Source organism: Onthophagus taurus, chromosome 7 (assembly GCF_036711975.1).
Source record: "Onthophagus taurus isolate NC chromosome 7, IU_Otau_3.0, whole genome shotgun sequence".
In the NCBI taxonomy this organism is placed as follows: Eukaryota; Metazoa; Arthropoda; class Insecta; order Coleoptera; family Scarabaeidae; genus Onthophagus; species Onthophagus taurus.
Window position 1 is genome coordinate 31024410 of NC_091972.1, and position 23316 is coordinate 31047725.

Genomic DNA, 23316 nt, shown 5'->3' on the forward strand with positions numbered 1-23316 from the left:
TTATCTGTGAGGTCGCAGAAAAAGGATTTGATAAAAACCAGTGGGCAGTTCAATGGGCTGTTTGGACGAAGAGTGCACCGAGATAAAGGAATGAAGGAATCAAGCCTATAGCAAAACTACACCAGCGTACAACCAGACAGTAGGAGGATTATAAAGCACGGAGGAGACAAGAAAAGAAGACTCATAGACTAAAAAAGAGAGAGGTCTTAAACAGTGAACTGAGGGAATTATAAAAATCAAGAGCACAATCCTAATACTTGATAAGGGGGAGCGAGCATCTACAGGAGAGGTACAATTATCAATACAAGCGTGCAAATACTGGTTTTTGCTGATGATGTCATTGAAGGACAAGAAGAATCAAGGTCAAAAGAAGAATTGTAGTAAATAAAATTTACTACGATCTGATGACCCAATTAGGATCTGTCACATTGACAAAAAAACCTTAGGCCTATGGGTATAGATCCGAAAATTGAGTAATGTCCAAGAACGATGAAAAATTACTAGTAACATTCGAAAGAAAGGTCTTCCATCATATATTTCTCGGTGACATGGAATATGGTCATGTGGAAAGAATGAAGGACAAAGAAACCAGCAAGAGAATTACTAAACTATCAACGGTCGGAAGACTTAGAGGGCCACTCAATACTACATGCATGAATCAAAGTTAGAAAGACATTAAATAGCTAAATATCAGAATAGAAGCAAGATGCGGAAATCTAATCCTTAGAATAGGCTAAGACTCATAGATGAAAAAATGTTGTGATTCAAATCTGTGATTACATCTTTACGATGAATGTTGAATCGCAATTATCTAAATCATAGAGAGTTGTCATGCCACTAATGATGATGAAGGCTCTGCACAATTTAATGTAAAAATAAGAAATATTGCTTGAAATTTCTGTGTAAAAAATAAAATGCGATGCTTAATGTTCTTTATAGTTTTCCTATTGCAATAAATGAAGGTGTAAGAAGTTAAAAGTACAACCGTACACAAAGCCATTTCACTGTTTAAGAAATTTAGATTTAAAGTTCTTGCGTTATTGCCAAATCCAATACTTAACAAAATCCACATTTTTCAATATTCCGGTTCAATTATTCGCAAATATGTACATAATTTTCATCTGTATTCCAAATGACTGAGTTAAATAATCTTTATGAATAATTAAAATGTTTAATGTTTTTGCCATTTTTAAATAAAATATTTACCCACTTGATTTATTTTATCTTCATATTAATTTATAAAATGTGTAACGGTTTCATTTTATTGTATTATTTTGATCTACATCTCACTTTTGAAGGCCTATGTAAGAATCGTTTATGTTTATTGATTATAATAATAATAAACTATTGACTATGATTATAATGATCAATTTTTGCCTTAGATCCCAGGGTGAACGTAACAAGGTCACGCTGTTAATATTTTTAATGCCAATATGATGATTATGGCATTGAAAAGTATATGTAAGTAACTCGAAAATCGCAGCAACTTATAAAATATATTCTCCTAGGTAATCTCTTCTGTTAGGTGTAACAGAAGATGTGACCAATAGTTTTGCAAACTAAAGGTTCTGACTGTGCTATGAGCCGTTCGACGGGTTACAGGACGACCTTGATGACTTAGCCAAAGTGGGTAAATATGCATCATATTGAATAAATCAAGCAAACTACACCTTGTAATCAAATTGCATGTTCTCTTGAATAAGACGATAATGTTCTTCTAGCAATGATCATTATGCTTGTTAACACGACTGGTAAAACAAAATTTTCTTCGTCGCTCACTATCACAAATTATTATTATTATTATACTTTGTAGTAAACGAAAAAACGCTTTCACTAACAAAAAGTTGGTAAGGATTTATTCGTATTGCAAACGTCTTTGACTTTTCTATGACCACATAATTCCAATATTGTATAGATATACATATATAAAGGTGCAACTGTAAAATTTCGCAGTAGGTCTTCCACTATCTTTACATTTCTTACGGTAAAATTTTGTAAAAATACGTGGTGCTCTCCCAACAGGATAAGATATTATAAAAGTGCGTTGTGTGGATATTTTTGAAGATAAGTTTTTGAAATACAAATTATTGAGGTGATCAACCCAACCTAACCCTTCAGCTCAGTAATAGGGTTGTAACACATAAATTGGTTCATCAAAACTCTATTTAATTTTTCGTTATTGCTTTCCAAAAGTTAAGATTAAATGTTTAAATGTAGTAAAATCACTAAATTGTTTCTGAACTTATTGATCAACTTAGGTTGTACTATGTAAATTTGCTATAACAAATTCTCACTGCTAAATTTTGTAATAAATAAAGGCTACTATGTTGTGTTTCTTAATCTTTATTCATCTGTCAACTGCTAAATAATAAGTACACTTATAAAACAATATAGCTACTCCTATTATTTAAAATTATGAATATTATCATGCTTTAATTTGACATAAAATAGACATTGGGTTACTACATTTTCTTGGGTATTTCATTGAAATTCCATCAACTACCCTCTAATTCTTGAATACAAAAGTCCTACTGCACCGGGTCATGCGTAACTAATCCGATTTTCCAACCGAGCGGGTCAATTGAATGAAAGACTGACTTTTCGTAACGTATATTGACGATAATTCGAATTTACACGGTACTTGTTTATTTTAGGCTTTATTTTTCTTTTTATTTTGATTAAAAACTTGGTTTGACTCAATGATCAAACTTTAAATTAAACCACGCAAACTTTTACGCTTCTTCACCGACTACGAGTCGTGCATAATCATGAGCTCTTTAGTATTATCCCGCGTTTGGCTCTAATGTAATAAAAATATGTGGTCTGAAATCGCGAGGAAAAGCGGTTAGTTTTATAGCGTTTTTTCTAACTTAAAAATTAGAACCTGACTTCTGGAAATGGAAGTCGCTAGTAAAAAGGCAATTTGGCTTATACTCCACAAGGCGTAGGCAAACTCCCAAGAGATTAACGTCTTGAAATATCGAAGGTAAGGAGCCTGGAGAGGACGGAAATGGATAGAAACATAAAATACAAGGAAATTCTCTCAACGAAAACGATCTCTATTACAACAATCTTTATAATTGCTTTTCGTAATTGGAACTATTTTATAACCGCGGAATTCGTATTCGGGGTAATTACTTTGCACAGACTTATACAAAACTTTAATCAAATTATACAAAACTTTTCAAACGTTCTTCATAAAATATTTACACTAAAAGCAACTTAAGCGCAAAGTAAAGAAGGTGGAAGACGAAACATACTTCCTTCGTTTATGCGGATTGCAACACACTTCGAGTCTAAGAGGCTTTAAACTCGGTCCCGTCTTCGTATTTCTAGGCAAAATTGCAGACCTTGAGCTTAAGTTTTTAATGGTTCGGTCGCAAACACCTATACTTACTCCATTAGCTACGACTCTAACGGCTTTAAACGGACTATTATCATAAAGCATTTACTTAAACAAGAAAAACATAATCTTCCAACTAATTTTCACATTTGTGGTATTTTTAAATGGGAAAAATTTATTTACATGAAAGTTAAAAATTATAGAATTACTTAAATATAAGAATTTATAATTATGTAATAAGGATAAAGCTTCTTTCGAATTAATTTATAAAATCGAAATGAATCGAATTTTTATTAGATATAGAAACAAGTAATGATGACAATTGGATTTCGTCTGCTCTTTCTGAAAAGCAACGAAACGTGCTAAAATTATTCGATTCACACCAGGAGCATGTAAAAGGATCATCTCTCAAATATACTTCGTAATCAATAGACAACTTCCGAAATAGTAAATGTTCTCACACCTTATGCAAATACAGCAAGCTAATCGTCAATATATATAACAGGAAAGACATATCCAGAGATTATTTTACTAGAAATAAATACTTTCTTTGGATTGTTACTGTTGGTAAGTGTACTATGGCATAAAATTCTTTTGGATATCGCGAAATTGAATACGTAATTTGTGGTCACGTATCATATCAGGTTGTAGTATTTCGTACCTCTCTGTGGAATTGAAATTTTGTTTTTGTTGTTCTATATTTGTGGGTCTCGCATTTTAAATGAGTTTAGATATTATTTTATTATTATAATAAGCTCTAAGACTTTTTCAGTCTTTGTTGGAAAACACACTAGCTTTAACAATTTCATGAAGTCACGAAGAACTTAATTAATAAGTGTAACATAGATATAAATAGTTGTTACAAAATTAATGAACACCATTAGATGTGAAAGAGAAATGACGAAAAAATGTAGAACTAGCAGCACAGTTATTGTCATGGGCTGTAACACAAGTTCTCAAAACGTTACATACCATATAATTCAATTATAATCTAATCAGTGAGTAATCTAATCAAGTACTGCCAGTTTTTACATTGTTATCACAATTGTTAACTAACCAAGCACAATAAATACTAACATTGAACGCACAAACAAGACAAAATCGCTTTAAGTTTATTCACCTACCTAACAAGACTTTGAAAAATTAAAATCATTAAAATCAAAAACATTCATGCCAGTCTTTTATGAAGAACGCAAAAGTAATACAACATGAAACTTAGATTTCGGAAAACAAGTGAGGATAATAAATAATGCATTAATCTCTTTATACACGTACGTTTCACAAAACTAAAACAAGTTGTAGATACAGGAGATATAAGCAAAAAAAGTAATTTTGACAACTTCCAGCAATATCACAAATATTGTTATAGGCATTAACACAATGGGATCAAGTCATCTTGGTTCTGTGGCCAATACAATCTAAAAACCTACTTATAAAAGATTATTTGAAAATGGACAAATTACAACAATAATCACTAAAATAAAGGAATATGTCAATTATTTGTGCAATGGTGATGTTGCATCTAAACAACTAATGAGAAATCACCAGTGTGAAGTTACCCATAAATTCCATCCATAAAAAAAACTTTTTTGTTTGTGTATCGATTTTGATGATTAATAGCTCATTAGAAAGATCTCGTGGAGTAGAGCCTAATCTCTAAATTTAGAGTCCCAAAAATTGAAAACTAATTAACATAACATCAGGTATGATTACCAAATCAGAATGCGTATACTGTCTTCTACACAAAAGTGAATTTTGGTCGTCGCTAAATCATATGGGTAATTAGAAAAGTGCCAGGCGGTTCTTTGAAAAGCAAAATCATATCCATAATTATAACTTTTTTGTTAATGGTCCGATTTAAGTTTGTGTAATACCTTTTTGGAAAAGGTTCGTCCTGTAGATCATGTCATAGTAATGGCGGCGCGGAATTCTAACAATAACGGTAATTAAACGATTAAAAAGGTTATAAACAATCATATCCATAAATATAACGTTTTTGTTAATTGTCTGTAACTAACTAATAACTAATAAATATAACTTAATACGAGATGTGTAATAAACGAAAAGTCAAACAAAGTGCCAGAAGAGAGTTGAGCGAAACGCGATCCATTAACATACAATTCACAGTATGAAAATAGGACCTTTAACAATAGCCAGGAACATTTAAAACAAATTTCCAAAACTAGATTATCCTTTACAAGCAGATTGATACAATTGTGGAGTTCTTGTCTGTCATTTGATTGACTGTATATTATCAAATAAACCATTTAAATCATTAAATGCAGATTCATACAGAAACATCATTATTGAAACTTTATTAAAAAAACTCCGACTCATTAAAGGAAAAATGTCTCAGAGACATGAGGTTCATAATGAATTCAAATACAAGCAATGCTCGTAGATGGCCCATGATACCTGCAAAAATAGTTTGGACGAGCGGTTTGAATTTTGTAGACAGCGATCTTAAACAGTAATGGGGCCGTTACACATTCTTTTTTCTATTGGCTTATTCTATAGTTTAGCAAAATTGAAGACTTCTATAAATTTTGTATTTTTCAAACAGGGCCTTAGTTTAAAAAAATAATAAATTAGTTTAAAATAACTTTGGATACGTCACCGTCGTATCGCACGCGGTTGGTTGAAATAAAAATCAATAAAAGGTGCATGAGCGAGATGCCACGAGAATCTTATGCGCTAGAAGAAGAGATCCGAACGATTCACGTTTTGTCTGATCTTCTTGATCTTACGTGAAAACCTCGTAAACGTCACCAAAGCTGTTATACAGGGAATCTTGAATTTTAATACTAATTATTGCAAAAATTAAACAGTTTTAGAATCTGAAAATGATACCAATCCTTCTATTTTTACATACTTTATTGATTTTTTGAAAGACTGTCTTTCTATTTGATTGAGGGTAACGGCCCTATACGGTAGAATAAAAATGTGCCATCAATTTTTATATACAATTTAATGTAGCAACTAAATGTAACTACAATTAAATTAGATTTTAGTAGTTGACTACTTATACAATTTTGTTTAATTGATCTCATTTTGTAAATAATTGTTTTAGATACTTGTTATCTTTACAGAAAAATTATATAATATACAGTTGACTTGTCGTTAATAATAATGAATTATAGTATTTTATTAATATACTGTGTTTTTACTTATTATAAAAGTGGGACAGTTACTAACAATGTTTAAAGGACTAAGAATATAATTATTTATAACGTTTTTAATCGTTTAATCACCCTTATTGTTAGAATTCCGCGCCGCCATTACTATGACATGATCTACAGGACGAACTTTCCAAAAAGGTATTACAAACTTAAATCGGACCATTAACAAAAAAGTTATACTTATGGATATGATTTTGCTTTTCAAAGAACCGCCTAGCGCCACGTACGTCTGGAAACAGGTCGTTCTGATTTGATAATCATACCTGATATTATGTTAATTACTTTTCAATTTTTGGGACTCTAAAGTTAGAGATTTTTTTTATATATTTCACTGTTTTCGCGGAATTTAAGGTGTTCCCGCCCAAAATCTGCGCCGCCAAAACGATGTTAGGCTCTACTCTACGAGATCTTCCTAATGAGCTATTAATCATTAAAATCGATACACAAACAAAAAAGTTTTTTTTATGGATGGAATTTATGGGTAACTTCACACGGGTTAAGAAATCTAATCTCTTGAACTCAAATTAATAGTTGAGATACCTATAATGGATTTTCACGTACATCATCATACAAAAATTAGTAGCATTGGAGCATTAGATTATAAGTACGATAACCGTAGTTAAAGAATTGATCTTAGTGTTAATGGAAGACTGAAGAATTGTAAAACCAATATATGGAGCTCTAGAAATTTACCAGTACATTACGATAACATTATACCATTATAGGTCCTATTTATAGTAGCCAAAGAAAAATTCTTGCAAAGTTTATCACGAAGACAACTATCATAATCTAATGGAAAAAATGTTCCCGTATTACAGTTTATTATAATCGATAAATCGATTAATGAATATAATTAACTCGAGAGCAAAGCTTAAAATAAAAAAATAGGTAAGTGGCAATCAAAACTGGAGTATTGCTTTGCTTCACAAGATGAAGAAAAGAGATCTCACAATTTAGATCCAGATTGCCAACTTGACCTTAAATTCGCCAACCACTGCAAAACCAAATTATAATGACACATCCAACGTTGGTTAACATATTTATGCAGCAGTAATGTAGTGCCGTAAAGTGAAAATTAATATAACGGTTTGGTTTACCAATGCCGTAAAAGTACCAGAAGAAATTTAAAAAATAAAAAGATACTGCTTATTATTGAAAAAAATGAAGCTTTCTAGTTACAGGTATTATTAGCTGGTGACAACAGTCAATTAGTAGAGCATTGTTTTGGATATGATGTTTCAAAAGTAAATAAAATTAAAAATCATTTTTTTATAAATGAAACGTTCTGCCACATTTTACTTTAAACTTGTCTTGTAAAACTGTATCCAATATTCATGTTAGTCCTTTTCAGGTGGTATAATATTGGGCGGCTATAGCAACATTAATACAATTTGTGATTAGGATGTATTTCTAAGTTATTAGATGTATTAAAGAGCACTATCACCATGATAAATGTAGATTATTCATATTAGTGAAAGTGCGAAATAGGTAAAGCTTCGAAACTGCATCCTTTGATTAAAAAAAAACTAAACCTATAAATTGGGAAGCAACTACAATCGATCGTCTCTCTTCTTTGTAAAAAATGGCGCTACACACGAGCGAATGCTTAATTATTCAAGATTCAAAGGGAAAAGCTATCAAGGCATAGCAATTTATCTATGTTAAAAGGTGTTGATGTCTTTTATAGCAAGCCGAATTATATTTATGTGCACTTTACTGACGAAGGAGACGATAATTTTCAGTCGCAGACTGGTGCCATTAAACTTATCGATATCCTTGACCATGTTTGTGATAGAAATAAAAAACATGAATACATTAAAAGGAATTAACCACATAATGGGGAGGATTTCATTCGTAAAGCGCTTTGATGAACAAAGTAACTCTGCTTTTCTTTGCATATGATTAAGATTTAATAAAATTGATGAATAATAGCTATAATATAATAATTAAGACTATCTATATCTAACATAAAATTTTCTTTTTCTTTCTAGAAGTGCGAAGGCTTTCACGGTCGGTGTTAATTAAACTAAAACTAGAACTCTTTTAAAAACGCACGGCTTAACCCGAAAGTATCTAGTTCTAGGTTTAGTGTTAGTTCTAGTGATAGTGTTAGTTCTAGTTTCAGTTTAATTATTTTTCCCCTTTTTTTAAGTACCGTTTACCAATTATCATATATTCTTTACCTTGATTTACCTTAATCTATTCGAATCTAAAGATAAACATTTGTGTTTTACTATACAAATATAACCAAATATACATGCATGAACCCTAGGATGAAGATGTAGTATTAGTATTAACTTGTAATGTGATTACATTACGGTATTTACCAGCTTCAGTATCTCCATTTAAATAAGCGGTTTAATTTGTCTAAGTAGCAAAGTTCCTTTTATTTCTTGCTGCTGTATTTCACTACTGAATATGTGATTAAAATTACTAAGAAAGCTCATCATAAGATTCTCGACTTCATGTTTATAGTTTTAGTTGATTAAATCTCTGAAGGGATCTCGCACTTACAATTAGCCTTAAAATTTAATCAAAAACTTTCTATGACAGCCAATTAAAATCACGGACTATAGGACAGTAAATAGTGAGTAATAACTTGAAAATTTTTGGGGGGCGGTACACTTTGCCAGGTATTTTATGCGCTTTAGTTGTAACACGATATTCGAGGACTTAATATTGCGCTTTAATATTTATAGATAACAATTAGTAAAGTGTGGTGATTCTGTATACATTACCATTTAAATTTAAAATTACGTAATAGAGATTTCGTTTTCAAGAATGTAGTAATATTTATACATTTACAATAATGAATAACCAAAGATTAAGTAATGTATACAATGTTATAGCAAGCTCTCACAAGATAGATACTTTATTTGCTTTTTTCGTACTGGCAAGGTATTTGATGATGTTCCGATCTAATTTATAATATGTAGTTTCCTCTGAAAAGTAGAAATTGAAACTTTAACGAAATTGTAAAAGATCTAATGCAGAGGCTCACACAATTAAAAATCTGCGTAATTCTACGCAAGTTATTGTATTAACATACACTTTATGAATGAGATTGTGATCAAAATCTTCACTTCAACAATACGAGTCATTAAATATAGAGACACATAAAACAATTTGCAAAACTCCGCCTGCATGACCGTTTGGTGGATTGAGTGGCTAAGTGATCATGTTGTCGATACAAAGCCCGGGAAAAGGAGGAGAGTTGGTGGTTAACAGCCCACCCACCGGAAGACTAATTATAGACCCACAAATTTGCCTCTGAACAGGACTGATTTAAAGGTAACGAGCCATGCATGAAAAAGGTTGACGAACTAGAGGAAGAAATATATTATGCAGTTTGCTATTTGGAACATAAAAACATCGATATCTGCGTTTTGCAAGAAAAGTTTAGTATAAGATTAGTAGCACATATAAAATACAAAGACGGTGTAGAAGAATGACAATATATATCTTCACGTATTAATTATTAAAATACGAACAGAAGTTTAGCAACTAAATATAATATTCACACCACAAGTCTATAAACTAAAACAAGAGCGAGAACACTTCTACAACCAAGTTCAAAATATCACAAAATTGCTGCCCCAGAATAAATCAATAATAATCCTGGGGGATTTCAATGAACGTATTTGCAGTGAAGGCATTCTTGCCGTAAAAGAACGCTTTAATTAAGATATATTGAATTACAACTTTAAATTATTGACCAACTTATTATTCAACTCGTTATGTGATATAAGAATCAATAGTACCTTTTTCGACTATAAACCATGATTAACAACAGCCTACGTCATAACTAACAGATGTATACATCCAGTATAGCTAAAAGTACGAAAGAATTATAGCGAATGTAGGAAGTGACCACAGCTTGCTTCATGGAAAAATCTAAATAAAACTTAACCTGAGAAAAAGTACAGAACACACGCACAATAAATAAACAAACCTACACCAAAATCGACTGAAAGAAAAAATTGTAAGAATCCGATAGAAGAATAAGAACATATTAATGACAGCTGGAAGAAGTGGAAAGAAAATATTAAGTTAAATATTAAGAAGTAACAGCCGAAGCTCTCGGAATGTAAGACAACAGAAACAAGGTCCAAACAAAAAATCATTTTGCAATAATATTAAGGAATAATGTAAAAAAGAAGGCGTATATGTCATCGTAAATGGCTGAAGTATACGAAGAATATAAGAGATTTCATAATAACTCAACTACTAGTCAAACAAAGTAAGAACAAACACTGGGAAATCTTCTCCAAAAGAATGGAAAGTCACTTCTATGAGTTGTAGAAGCAAATTTGGTCATTAATTAGAAGTCAAAGATCCGAAGCAAATGAATTCATTAACACCATATACACCAAAAGTGATACTTCGGTAAAATATTTAGAGAAGCTTTACAAGAGGAAAGAAATTTGAAACTAAACCAAATGCACCAGAGATATTAACTAACAGAAAGAGCCCTAATTGAACGGATACCTGGCATTCGGTAGAGGGACTCTCTAAGCCAGCTCCTGTTTAATAAAGTAATGGATGAAATTATAAAACAAATATGCAAACTGAGACAATACAAAATGGGAAACAGGGAATTCAAAATGCTATACTATGTAGACGATACAGTGCTGGTGGCGGAGAACGAGAATAATTTTCAGAGGTTCCAATTTAATAAAACAGCAAACAAATTTACCATGATAACCTCAAAATCTATGAGTACCTCCAAGACATCGATTAGATGCTTATAGTGATGATATATAGTGAAGCGCTTCACGCCAGATCGTACTCTTTGAATTTCTTATTTTGTTAATTTTTGTTAATAACATTAACTTTTGTGTTTCCTTGCGATATTTTGTTGAATCATATTCTTTTACAACGAAAAATAGTTAACCTTCAAATAAACAGGTTTTTAGGGAACAAACACGCTCTTCAAGCAGTTTCCCTAAATTGTAACGCAGCCATATGGCTTTTTAACTTTTTATATATAAAAAATAATATAAAATAAGAAAATGGATTTAGCTCCTGAAGTCGCTTGGTGTCCCTCCGATTTGTTTCCCCTATTGTTTGCTCTTCAATATTGACGTCGTGCCTGAGGAAGGTTTAATTGTAAAACCGAAACACCTGTAGCACCGATTTGCCAGTTTAAATAAACTATTTTTCGTCGTATATACAACCCCAGGGTAATTTAACCGAATTTATAAGACTGTAATTAGCCTTACTTGTTTTTCTGGTACTTATTTATGTACCAGAAACCCGACCCAAGTCATCCAAAACAAAGAAAATACTTGAGAGGGCGGAAATGGAAATAGTGTGTAGAATAGGTGGATAGATAGCATCAATGACAGTGTAGGACACATAAAGAAAATGGAATGAGTACATCGATCGCATGTGAGAGACAACCTTCTAAACGACTAAATAGGGGCAAAGATGTGAAGAAAAACAAGCAATTATGACTAAGCACAGAAAGAATAAGAACAACAAGATTTAGAGGTGATTTGGCAAAACATAAGTTCTGTATCAACTGCATACTGTAGACGTTTATGAATTGAATTAACTCAAGCGATAATAAGAGTGGACAATGAAATAAAGACTGTCTATAAAAAGTACTCCATAACAGTTCACAATAGCAATAGAAACACAATAAAAAAGTATGTAACGCGTTAAGTCATCGTCCACTCAAATCTACTCCATTATGGTGCAACCTCTAAATTTTGTAATGACTTTTAATGATCGACAGAAGTGTCAAAAAGTACGAGAAGTTTGGATTATTAATATTGAAAGTTGCTAATATATAAATGAGAATTCCGCAAGTAAAGATAGGATTCAGAAGAATTCTAAAGAAAGGTTTAAGAAGCTAGCAACAAAAATTTTAAACGAGGGAACATACTAATTATGAAACACACAAAAGCAAACCAGAAGTCCAAATGAGTGATAAGAATGATGACAGTATTCAAATCAACCATTTCTGATAAATTTCTGCTAGATAGAAAGTTATTATTAGCAAGTTTTTGCTAATAATAACTTGGCAGCAACATATCGCATAAAATATTGATATATTTCCAATGATCCATAATATCTTCACTAAGCCCCACTTTTACCATGTTCCTTATAAACTATCTAGAGGATAGTTGCCATGGTTACGGCGGTTTTAAGCGCTCTCATTGGCTAAGAACTGGATTTATCTATCGGATAAATTTATCAGGAGGTGGTAAAAGTGGGCCTAAATGTGATACTTTCTAATCCAACCGCTCTGCACATCGTGACGTTTACATCACCATGTTTTATAGTACTCTTTTTATTATATTTTCAGTTGTTTTCAGGTTTTACTTTATCGTATTTAATAGAACCCGAATGTCTCCTTTGTTTAAGGTTTTTGGACGACCAGATCTGGATTTATTAATAGTTCAACGTAATATTTAGTTCCACGAGGTTTCATTGCGATTTTCGCAATTTCAATATACCTTTTTCCATTATTATGGAAATTATTCATTTGCTACATGTTGTGTTACTTATTTTTGAATTTTTATAGAAAAATTAAAAAAAAAATGAAATTTAACATAAGTAAATATTTGTAAAAGTTTTATTTGTTATACTTTCAAAGAAAAAGATTAAAGTGAAACTTTAACATCTAACATTTAATGTTATCTTTTTAAATTTGCACCACAAATCATTTCACTTGGTAACAAAAAACTAAAATAATAATAATGTGTAATAGAGGTTTTGCTAAAAAAGGTGCTTCATAATTATTGGGATTATTTCACCTGTAGAGAAAAAATGCTCATATAAATTGGACTTTTGCCTACATTAATTAGTCGTCTAAAGAGATTCAGATTACAGTCCTGAAATGTGTCAGAATGAGACAATGATGAATGAAACAATCTGTTTAAATACTGAAAATATTCTTTCAAGAAAACGTAGTCCATTTCCTACAAAGACAACACTAAAAAACTACTTTAACATTCGATGTACTCAATATACGATCACAATTTACACATAATATTTTCCTAGATTTGAAGGAAAACAACATTAAAGCATCTCTCTTTTCATCTCTCGTTTTGTAACGATAATTTATAATATTTTATTAATTAAATTATTAATCAAGATTCTATGTCTACCACATAGCATCTTGATATATAATTTAATTATATTAAAATTAGCAATTATTAATTCCTCCTATTATGAAAAAGTATTCGTTACTCTATACAATGCCAGCACAAGATATATCTGAACCTTACTGAAATAATAGATCATTTATAGCCAAAGTAGTAATTAATTGTGTTAAGATAAAAACACGGCGTAGTATATCACAAGGTAGAATACTTGCTTCTCTGTTATTTGATATTTTTGTTAATGACCTTCTACTATATAATTTCAATTGTCATGTAATGAGTTACGTCGGCGACACAATCCTAATTACCATTGGGTCAACGCTAAATAAAACGATGAATAAAACTAATTCTATGTCGCTTCTCCTGGAAAATTGATTTAAAAACAATTACCAACATATACCAATTATAAACAAAGATAAGAACAGTTTTTGAGAGTAAACGGATGACTTATCACAATCTGTGAATTCTATTTCCCGAAGACTTCTTGAAATTTAATGTTCATTTTGGACCTAGTAACAGTATTTTTTTATTTAACCAGTTAAAATCTAAACTAAAAAAGCAAAAAGAGACAAAATTATATTTTTATAAGAAACTTTTGCAAAAAAAGTTAAATATAGTACAATGTGGAACATATTATATTATGCAATGAATTTAAAATTAAATTTAATTTCTGTGTTTAATTATGCAGTTATATAAATAATTTAAAAATCTACATTTGTGTGACAGAATTATGCGAAAACACGATTCTACACAAAGAACAACATCGTAATGTTTGCACACGTTTTTTTTGATATCCTTTGTTTAATATATAACACAAACACGGGTGGAATTATTTATTTATAGGTGGTGATACCCAGAAACTTTTTTGTTAAAAAAAGTTGAACATAAAATTAAATTTGATGTATAAATAACATTTCAAAAATTGTCAAATTGGCAGTGTATGATACTCGCATGCACATCAATCCTAAATTTAATAAGACTATAGATATATCGAAATTTTAATCTATTGCGCAACGTCTTCACACGCAACAATACCAAACCTTTAAAATAATTTTTGCAATCTTAGGAAGGAATTAGAAATGTATTTGATAAAAGATTAAATCAAATTCCTAGCCTTAGCTACCAGTCTTCGGACTTATCAATTTTAAATTGTAAGCCTACAAAAGGCCACTAATTACGTGCAATAAAGCCGTCAAGCATTATGATACATCGTTTAAGATAATCTTCCTGTTCTCAGGGAACACAGACTGTTGAATAGAATCATTCATTAAGTTAGCTAAGCACGACAATATTCAAAGCAGATGCAAGCTTTGGAGGCTATAAATTATACTGTGTTTAGTCTTGTCAGGTTAAATTAAAGGTATACGTTAAATTTTTTATTGATACATAACTTGAATAGCAAATCATTATATAAATAGAGCGAATTTGAACAAACGTTATAAACTCACAAAGTGATCATTTAATTTAATGAGGTGTATTAAACGTTCAGATTAAACTGGGTGTATTAAACATTTTTCAAATTATTGTTTGTATATTCTGTATTGTATATGTGCAATATACAAATATATTTCTGTTTTATGCTTGTGTATGTTCGAATATTATAAAGCAAATAAGTTATATATAAAACATTGTACGGAGTAGTCAAGTTCTTTGTCAAACTAAATCTAAAAGTTTTATCAACAAAGCAATAAATCCTGACTATTATTTAAGATGTCTTTCAGATGACATAGTATATGTTTATGCCTTTTTTCTTTAGTAAATACAAACGATATCGTATCGGCTTGAAAGAATTTTTATTAAAAAAGTCTTTCTGAGAGATTCTGAAGATTTTGTAAAACAAATTTAATGTAATGATGTTTTTGCGATTGGAGGTGGATCGCAACAAAAAATCACATTTAAAAAATTGTGGAGATCTAAATTTTGAAAGTTTTAATATCACTTTTCGATCAAATTAAAACTGAAAGGTTCCTCTTTAAAAAAACATGTAATTCGTCGCTGTAATTTGAAGCATATGCCATAAAAAAAAATTGGAAACAATTAGACTTTAAATCTAATCAACTCAAAAATAATAAAGTCGAACAATCATATTTTTGAGAAGTGACAAATGATAAATTAAAGTTTAATACTTTCTCTTTTGAAGTTTGTATTGATCAATTGTCACATCAATGTTTTTAACTGTAGCGCATCCCTACTTATTACAACAACGTGCGGTTGTTAAGTGTTATTCTCGTCTAAGTTTGGTTAGATGTATACGGCGATCACAGAAAGAACTGTACGAATTTATTGTTTTAATAAATTGTCCTAATCTTTTCATCACCCACCTCAGCATTCAAGCAAGCGCTGGAAGCGTAATCAGTATCAGAGACATCAAATACATCAAATACCCTTTAAGTTTCCCTTCAAAAAGAGGAGATATAGATGTGTGTAGTTGGTGTGAAAATGAACAATGAGAATGTGACAGTTACAGCAGCATACCTACCGCCGAAACACAACAAAAATGAAGATTATAAACGTTACTTACACCATCTTCGACAACAAATTATTTTGAATGGAGATTTTAATGCAAGAAATACAGAATGGTGGTCAAAATTCACAAGTACAAAAGGAAAACAGCTATTAAAAGTAATTCAAGAGATTGGTACCTATTATCACTAATCGAGAAGACTTACTGATGCTGATATTTGGAATTTTCTGGAAATGAAAGATAACTATAATCTTGCCACGGGTCATACAACAGTGGTGCTGACTCCAAATGAAGAGATTATTAAAAAGGAAAGCAAACACACTCTGACGAACGTTACAACAGTTTGGAAAAGCTTTAAAAGGAATTGAGGACGAGAAAGCTTAAACGTCCAATTGCTCAAAACCCACCTCTTAGGATTGAAACCGGAAAATGAGCAAGAACTAATAAACAAACCGCAGAATCATTTAGAAAATCACATAGAAAAACATTTCAGCCAAGTGATATAAGAAGAGGTCAAAGAATATATTAATCCTATGAATATATAACACCTAATGAAGTTGCTAAAGAAATTAAGATGAAAATAAATACAAAAATAGCACCAGGTTTTGTCTTGATCACAGGAGAACTTTTAAAAAATCTTCCCAGAAAAGCTATAATAAAATTGATAATAAATACAACGTTTCGTTTACGACACGTACCCAATTTGTGGAAGATTGCAGAAATAATTATTACAGTCCAATTTCTTTGCTCATAGTGATGTCAAAAGTCTTCGGAAAACTCATCCTTAAAATGCTTAAAAATCATTAATACAAAAAAATAACTTATAGTATCAATTGGAATTAAGAGAACGACATGGTACAATTGACCAAGTATACAGAATATTGGATCTTATAGAAAACAACCTCGAAGGAGGAAATATTTGCTCTGCAATATTTATTGACGTAGCATTCGATAGTGTATGACATAAAGGTCTTATATGTATATAAAATTAGTGAGGTACTGCCAAAACAATATGTGGATGTCCTAAAATTTTATATTTTAAACCGATTACTTCGAATTAAATACATATAAAAACGAGTTTACTGATTTAAGAGAGATTAAAGCTGGAGTTCCGCAAGAAAGTGTTCTTACCAGAACAAGAGTGTTACCAGAGCATTGTCCTCTCATATATCCGTTGTTACATTCCCCGACGATGTAGCTCTATGATTAGTAATCATTGATTACTGTCGGCGATAATCATCATGAGCCCACAAACAAATTGCAGAATGGTGTTAATATTTTGACTACTTGGATGATTTATTAATTAATTTTAGAAACAAAAAATAGAAAGATTATAACTATAAATTACAATCAATAATAACATCATATCATAGTTGGACTCAACAAAATATTTCGGTGTACAGCTAGATAAAGTAAATATAAATGTAAAGAAAAAACTAGAAGAACTGCGAATATAGCTGGCTAATTGGAAGACAATCAAAGTTATCCATATCCAATAAAATACTAATATATCAAGCATATGCTTAAATCCGTATGGTTATATGGTATACAAATATGGAGATGCGCCAAAAAATGTCATATAGAAGGATGGTATATAAGGAACAGAATATATTCATAAAGATCTTGAAATCACAGATGTATATAACGAAATAAAGCGCATTGCACAAAAACCTGAATCTAGCGTAGTAGTGTGTCTCATCTTCTCGAATATGCAAATCCGAAGAAGATTAAAACCTGTGTAACCTAGATTATAACTTGTGAAAGCCAATGGGTGGCCAGACGATTAAACAATCTAGTTTTTAGATTTTAATATAGATAAAACAGTGGTTGGTCAATTTTGACCAGTTTTAGTGCTTAACAAGGAAGGAAAAAATCTTTTCAGAGCCTGTTTATGTAGATTGCGTAAAACACCAATAAGCGAAAATAAGTTGAACAAAAATCCTTCTACAGATATAGCAGAATGTATGTTTGTAATAAGTTATAACTATAGTCTACCATATCGTAATTATAGATCCAGTAAAAGAAGCTTGGAAATCAGCGCTCAAAGAACATAATGCTCCTCATGAAAATGTGTTTTCTCATTTGTGTGTAAATATAATAGATATCTATCATAATTTTACATATCTCATATAAAAATATGAGAATTGTGCAATACTAATACCAACTGACAGTTTCGACCTTTATTCCGTATATATACTTAAAAATAATAAAGAATTTACGCTCAAAAAACGTATAGCAAACAGACTTCCCAATTTTATTGTGACTAATATGGACTTATAATATTCATGCTTTCTTAGATATTTTTATTTTTATCAAGCTACTATATAATATAGTTTTCGGTAGTGCTGGTACTTCCACGAGGAACAGAAAGAACGTTTTGGCAATGAAAACCAAGTTGAAAAGAGAAGTTTATGAAAGAAGTGGACTTATCCGATTATCTAGCAGCTGATGATTTCGACAGAAAACCTAGGAAATGGTGGCGCAAAATATATTGTAAATGATTTATGACTGCAATCATTAATTCGTATATTTTATGTCGTTGTAACCCACAAGAATGAAAAAAAAAACATATCGTTGATTTCTAAAGATCTGATCTATAAAGGAACGGATAATGTAAGAGTAAGAGGGTAATTTTCAGTACAAGGTGTAGTCTTAAAAGATGTTTCAGATGTGCTAAAAAGAAAATTGAAATTCCACTCTATGTTATATTTTTGTTATTTAATTCTCAATAATTTATTTTAACTTGTTTTATGTAAAACAAACAATCATGTTCCAAGACTATCTTTAGGAATAAAGTTAAATCATCTTTTACGATTTCCAATAAGTATATCGACTTCTAAGCAAACATATTGAAAACCGAATACCTCAGAATCAACGATTTTAAGTGTGGATTCTACACTTAACATCATTGTATAATATCTATTGAGGGACTCATTCGATCAATGCAATGTCAACGTGACCTTGATCTGAAAATACATGTTCGGGTCTTTGCGTTAACGGTTAATTGTTTATTTTCCAGGCGTGCGTCGATGTTAAGAAACCAACCGTTTCGGTTCGTTCGAAAATAGAACGGTAGAGTTTTTATTATCGACTCACATATTCATTTATTTGTCGTAGCGGTACGAGTTTATTTGAACCGAACGGTTCCGTGTACTTTACGTTTTCAGGGATATCTTTGGCAGTGGATTTTATTGTGTTATTCCCCACAACTCGATCATCGTGACGTATGTTTTAAACGCTTAAGTAGGTTGCGCGTATGGTTCTTTGAAAAATTTTATTCCCCTATCGTCAATTTCAAAGAAATGGTTTTATGTAACGTTGAAGCATAAAAATATTTATATTGTTATTTATTAAATACATAATTTTAGATATTAAAAATTTAAAAAATTTCAATTAATGATCATTTAAAACGATTTTGTATACAATAGTATTTTACTACATGCAACCTCATTCAAGTTGTTATATAATCATACTTTGGTCTTTTGTAAAAGAAATTCAATAAATAATGTTTTTATTGGCTTATAAAATCAACATTTATCGACGCATTGATTTTTAATTTGCAAGTACTGATTTTTGCCAGTCGATTGTAATAAAATGTTATATAGAAATAACATAAAATCGATTTTCATTAAATTAAAGAAATTTATCTACCTTTGTGGTTAAAAGATTACTTTATCTACCCTCTCTTAATAGGACCTAATCCTTTAACATTAACTACATTTAGTCGTTAAATGTGTACTTTAACATCTGTAACGTAAAGCGTTTTTGGTTTATTTTTTGTGACCGTTAAAATCAGTTTAAGGTTTATTTGCGCATGTGCATAAGCAAAATTAGTCATCTTCCACCAAATGCAAGTTAAGATCATTTATAGCTAATTGATGTAGTAAACAGAAAACGATTATACGTACACATCCAATAAAAAGAAAACAAAACAATTCATCTCAATTATAAATAATTCAATGTAAAATTCTTTATTGGATAAACAGTATTTATCACTGTGACCAATTTAAGATTTGAATTTGAATCACATTGCTAAAAGATAGAATCAGAAATATTAACTTTTATAAACAGTCCCACAACACATTAACAAAGTAAATAACAAATAAGAAACTTTAAAACATCTTCACTGGTGCACAATTCTTTTCTATCTGATTATTATTTAACATCTCTTTTTGTTTCTCTTTTAGATACCTTCAAGAACTTTTACACTTTTTCGCTTAGTTTTCATACATTTTTGATAAATCTTTTGGTGCAACAGAAACTTTGTCGAAACTTCTTAAGATACTTACCGGAAGCTGGAGCACGGGTGTATGACCCAATGTCCGGAGGCCTTCTGCCGTATGCGCTCCTTCATGAGCGCTTTCTTCGAGCCGAAAAGCTTCATCGCAAGCTTGTTGTCCGTCGGCTGGAAGAGCGCTTGTAGCTGGTTCTTGAGGAAGCTCTGCTTGCCATCCTGACCGGCGGCAGCCGCGGCCGATCCAAGCGGCGTAGGTCCTGGTTCCTCCTTCGGCGTCCCGTACAAGGAGACGTCGTCAACGCCGAAGTGGACCTTGCCGCTACCACCTTTGTAGTTCATGGCCATGCTGTTGTTGTCGTTGGGCAGGAAGTCGGTGATGAGGAGCGTCTCGTCGTCTAACGCGGTCACCAGCGAGTCGGTACACGTGTTCGTATTCTCGATGCTGATTTTGATCGAGTCATCTTTGGCGAGCCGTCGCGGCGGCGGCGGTTGCTGCTGCTGCGGCGGCGACCGAATCTCCTCCTCGGACTGAGCGGCGGCCACGCGGCCGTTCGCTAGGCGCAGGCTGGGCACGCGCCGACCGCCGCAACGCCTACCGACGACGCCGCCGGCGTCGCCCCCATCCGCACCCCCGTCCCTACTCAACGAAAAATGACGAAGGAAACCATCACCACGTGGTTGGAGATACCAACAACAACGATCCAAATCCAAAATGAATTCGCAGCAACATGAAAATAAACAGAAAACAAAAACAGATTAGTTCAAGTTTTGGTAAAATATTAACATTTTTGGAAATATCCAAAAACATATTCATCCTAACTCAATATTTTGAACATGCATATCAAATATTTTAGATTCAATGCAGCTTGATATTCCACTACTGGTAAAAATTACTTTAGGTGCAAAAGCACTTTTTTGTAATTCGCGATGGTAATGAAAGCTATTACAGTACTCAAACGGGTGCTGTAATGAGACTCCTTACAGCATCCGATGCTGTAATGAGATTTTAGTAACATTTTATGAAACCAGTTCAAGTTGGTGACATTGGGTCATTAATTTTTTAGTTGTCAATGTAACTCAATGTGTCAATGTTTGTCTATGGATGTTTAAACACGTTCTTAGCATCGATTACAAGGTCCACAATGATGAGGACATTGAGCAATTTCTCTTATTTTGGGAGGTGTACATGAAACATTTTTGTCAGGTGAATACATTTTGTGTTTTGACAGTCTCTAATTGTCAATTCAAATTTCTATTTGCAAGTGTTACGGTGTTACCAACTGCTACATACCTATTTCCCTACATTGTCAAAATTTATTTTAGTTTTGAGAAAAAAAAAGGATAAAAATGCGATTTACAAAAAATAGTATAAAAATCTCGTTTCATAAGACTTAAAGCACTCATTTATTAAAAAACTCGTGGCTTCGCCACTCGTTTTTCAATTTGAATTCGTGCATTTCAAGCGTGTCTTACGAAACTTGTTTTTTAATATACTATTACACAGTGTTTAAACGCTACTCAAAATCACGTGATGGTTTTAAGTTAGAAAGGTGTTAGTAAGTTTTAATGTTGTAGATGTAGATCACACTATTTATATAATAATAATATAACCAAATATAGTAACAGAAATGAATGAGTGTATAACTACTTTTTTCGATTTTCGTTTTTTAACCCTTTGTTGCCTGTCGATACTCAAAATTACCACATTATTTCACACATCCAGTTCAATAGTGCCACAAATGCAAAAATTGAATATTTTCAGTTAAGGCTGTATTGCTACAGTTTATTATAATCGGTATGTACAGGGTGGGCAAATTTGGGTGTTATTATAGGCTATCTCGGAAACTATAATAGATACGAAAAAAGTAGTATGTTCCGGTCTCTTTTTTCGAGACTAACCCAATCCCGCAAACACCACACCTCTATCTTGTTTTGTTTTAAGTTATAGCCAAAAAGGCAAATTTTCATAATTTCAAAAAATGTTCATATCTCGTTTATTTTTGAAATCAGAGAAATGGGGTTGAAACGTTCTTAAGACACTTTTTTAAGTAGAATATACTGCCGTTGAAAAATTTTAAAAATATTTAATGATTTTTAAGATACAACACAAAGTTGTATTTTTTTAAATACAAACTATACTTGATTATCATGTTAATGACAAGAGCATATTTTTAGCTTTCCAATGATGTATCGCATGTATGGTGTATTTGCGGAAAATAAGCGTTAATTTTCAATTCCAAAATACACTGACCGGCAAAAAAAACCGGCCACTAAAATGTAGCCACAATTTCAAAGCTGGCACACTTGCGAACCACTCATTCGATTTTGATGATTCTTTTTTTGATCGAAAGGTTGATTCTTTTGTAATAATCCTGCGATAGAAATTTTTATGCGGATATTAATTTAATATAATGATGCGGATATACGGGGTGCAAGAATGAGAAAACCTTTTTTTCTCGAAATTTGTAATACCCTGTGGGGTGCAACTGCTACAGCAGAGGGTGTTAACTGGAATCAAATAGTAGCCCAATCTTTTCTGAGCATTTTGTTTTTTTATTCACTCTATTATCTCTGTTACTAACGAAGATGCAGTATATTAAAGCGATCGCCTGTGAAAACAAGACGAGCGACAATAGTAGTTGATGACAGTTTTATTGTTCTAAGCAATCGTAGAACGACAGCTATAGAAGCTCGGTATCGTCTTCAAATGGTGCATGTTGTTGATGTCAGTGAGCAATTGCGGCAAACTCTTCTTCAAAAGCAATTCGTAACTCTTGAAGGTTGTCCGGTAGGACAGAACGATGACGAATGCGTCTCTCAAGTTGGTCCCAAAGATATTCGATAGGGTTAAGCTCCGGGCTGCACGCTAGCCACTCTATCCGTTCAATACCCTACTTCATCAAGATTTTCGTTAACCACACGTGCTACGTGCGGTCGCGCATTGTCATGCATTAGCATGAATACGTCACCAATAAAATGGG

At 31.9% G+C, this 23316-nt stretch overlaps 1 protein-coding gene across 5 annotated transcripts in view; it reads right to left on the reverse strand.

Annotated features, from left to right (window-relative positions):
• The window catches only part of LOC111421946 (hyperpolarization activated cyclic nucleotide gated potassium channel Ih), a 373674-nt gene that overhangs the window by 80315 nt on the left and 270043 nt on the right, over positions 1-23316 (reverse strand). For all 5 annotated transcript variants that reach the window (XM_071198077.1, XM_071198079.1, XM_071198078.1 and 2 more), the window contains exon 3: positions 20388-20972. In XM_071198077.1, the coding sequence (XP_071054178.1) occupies positions 20388-20972 (585 nt within the window). The remainder of the gene's footprint in view (positions 1-20387; positions 20973-23316) is intronic.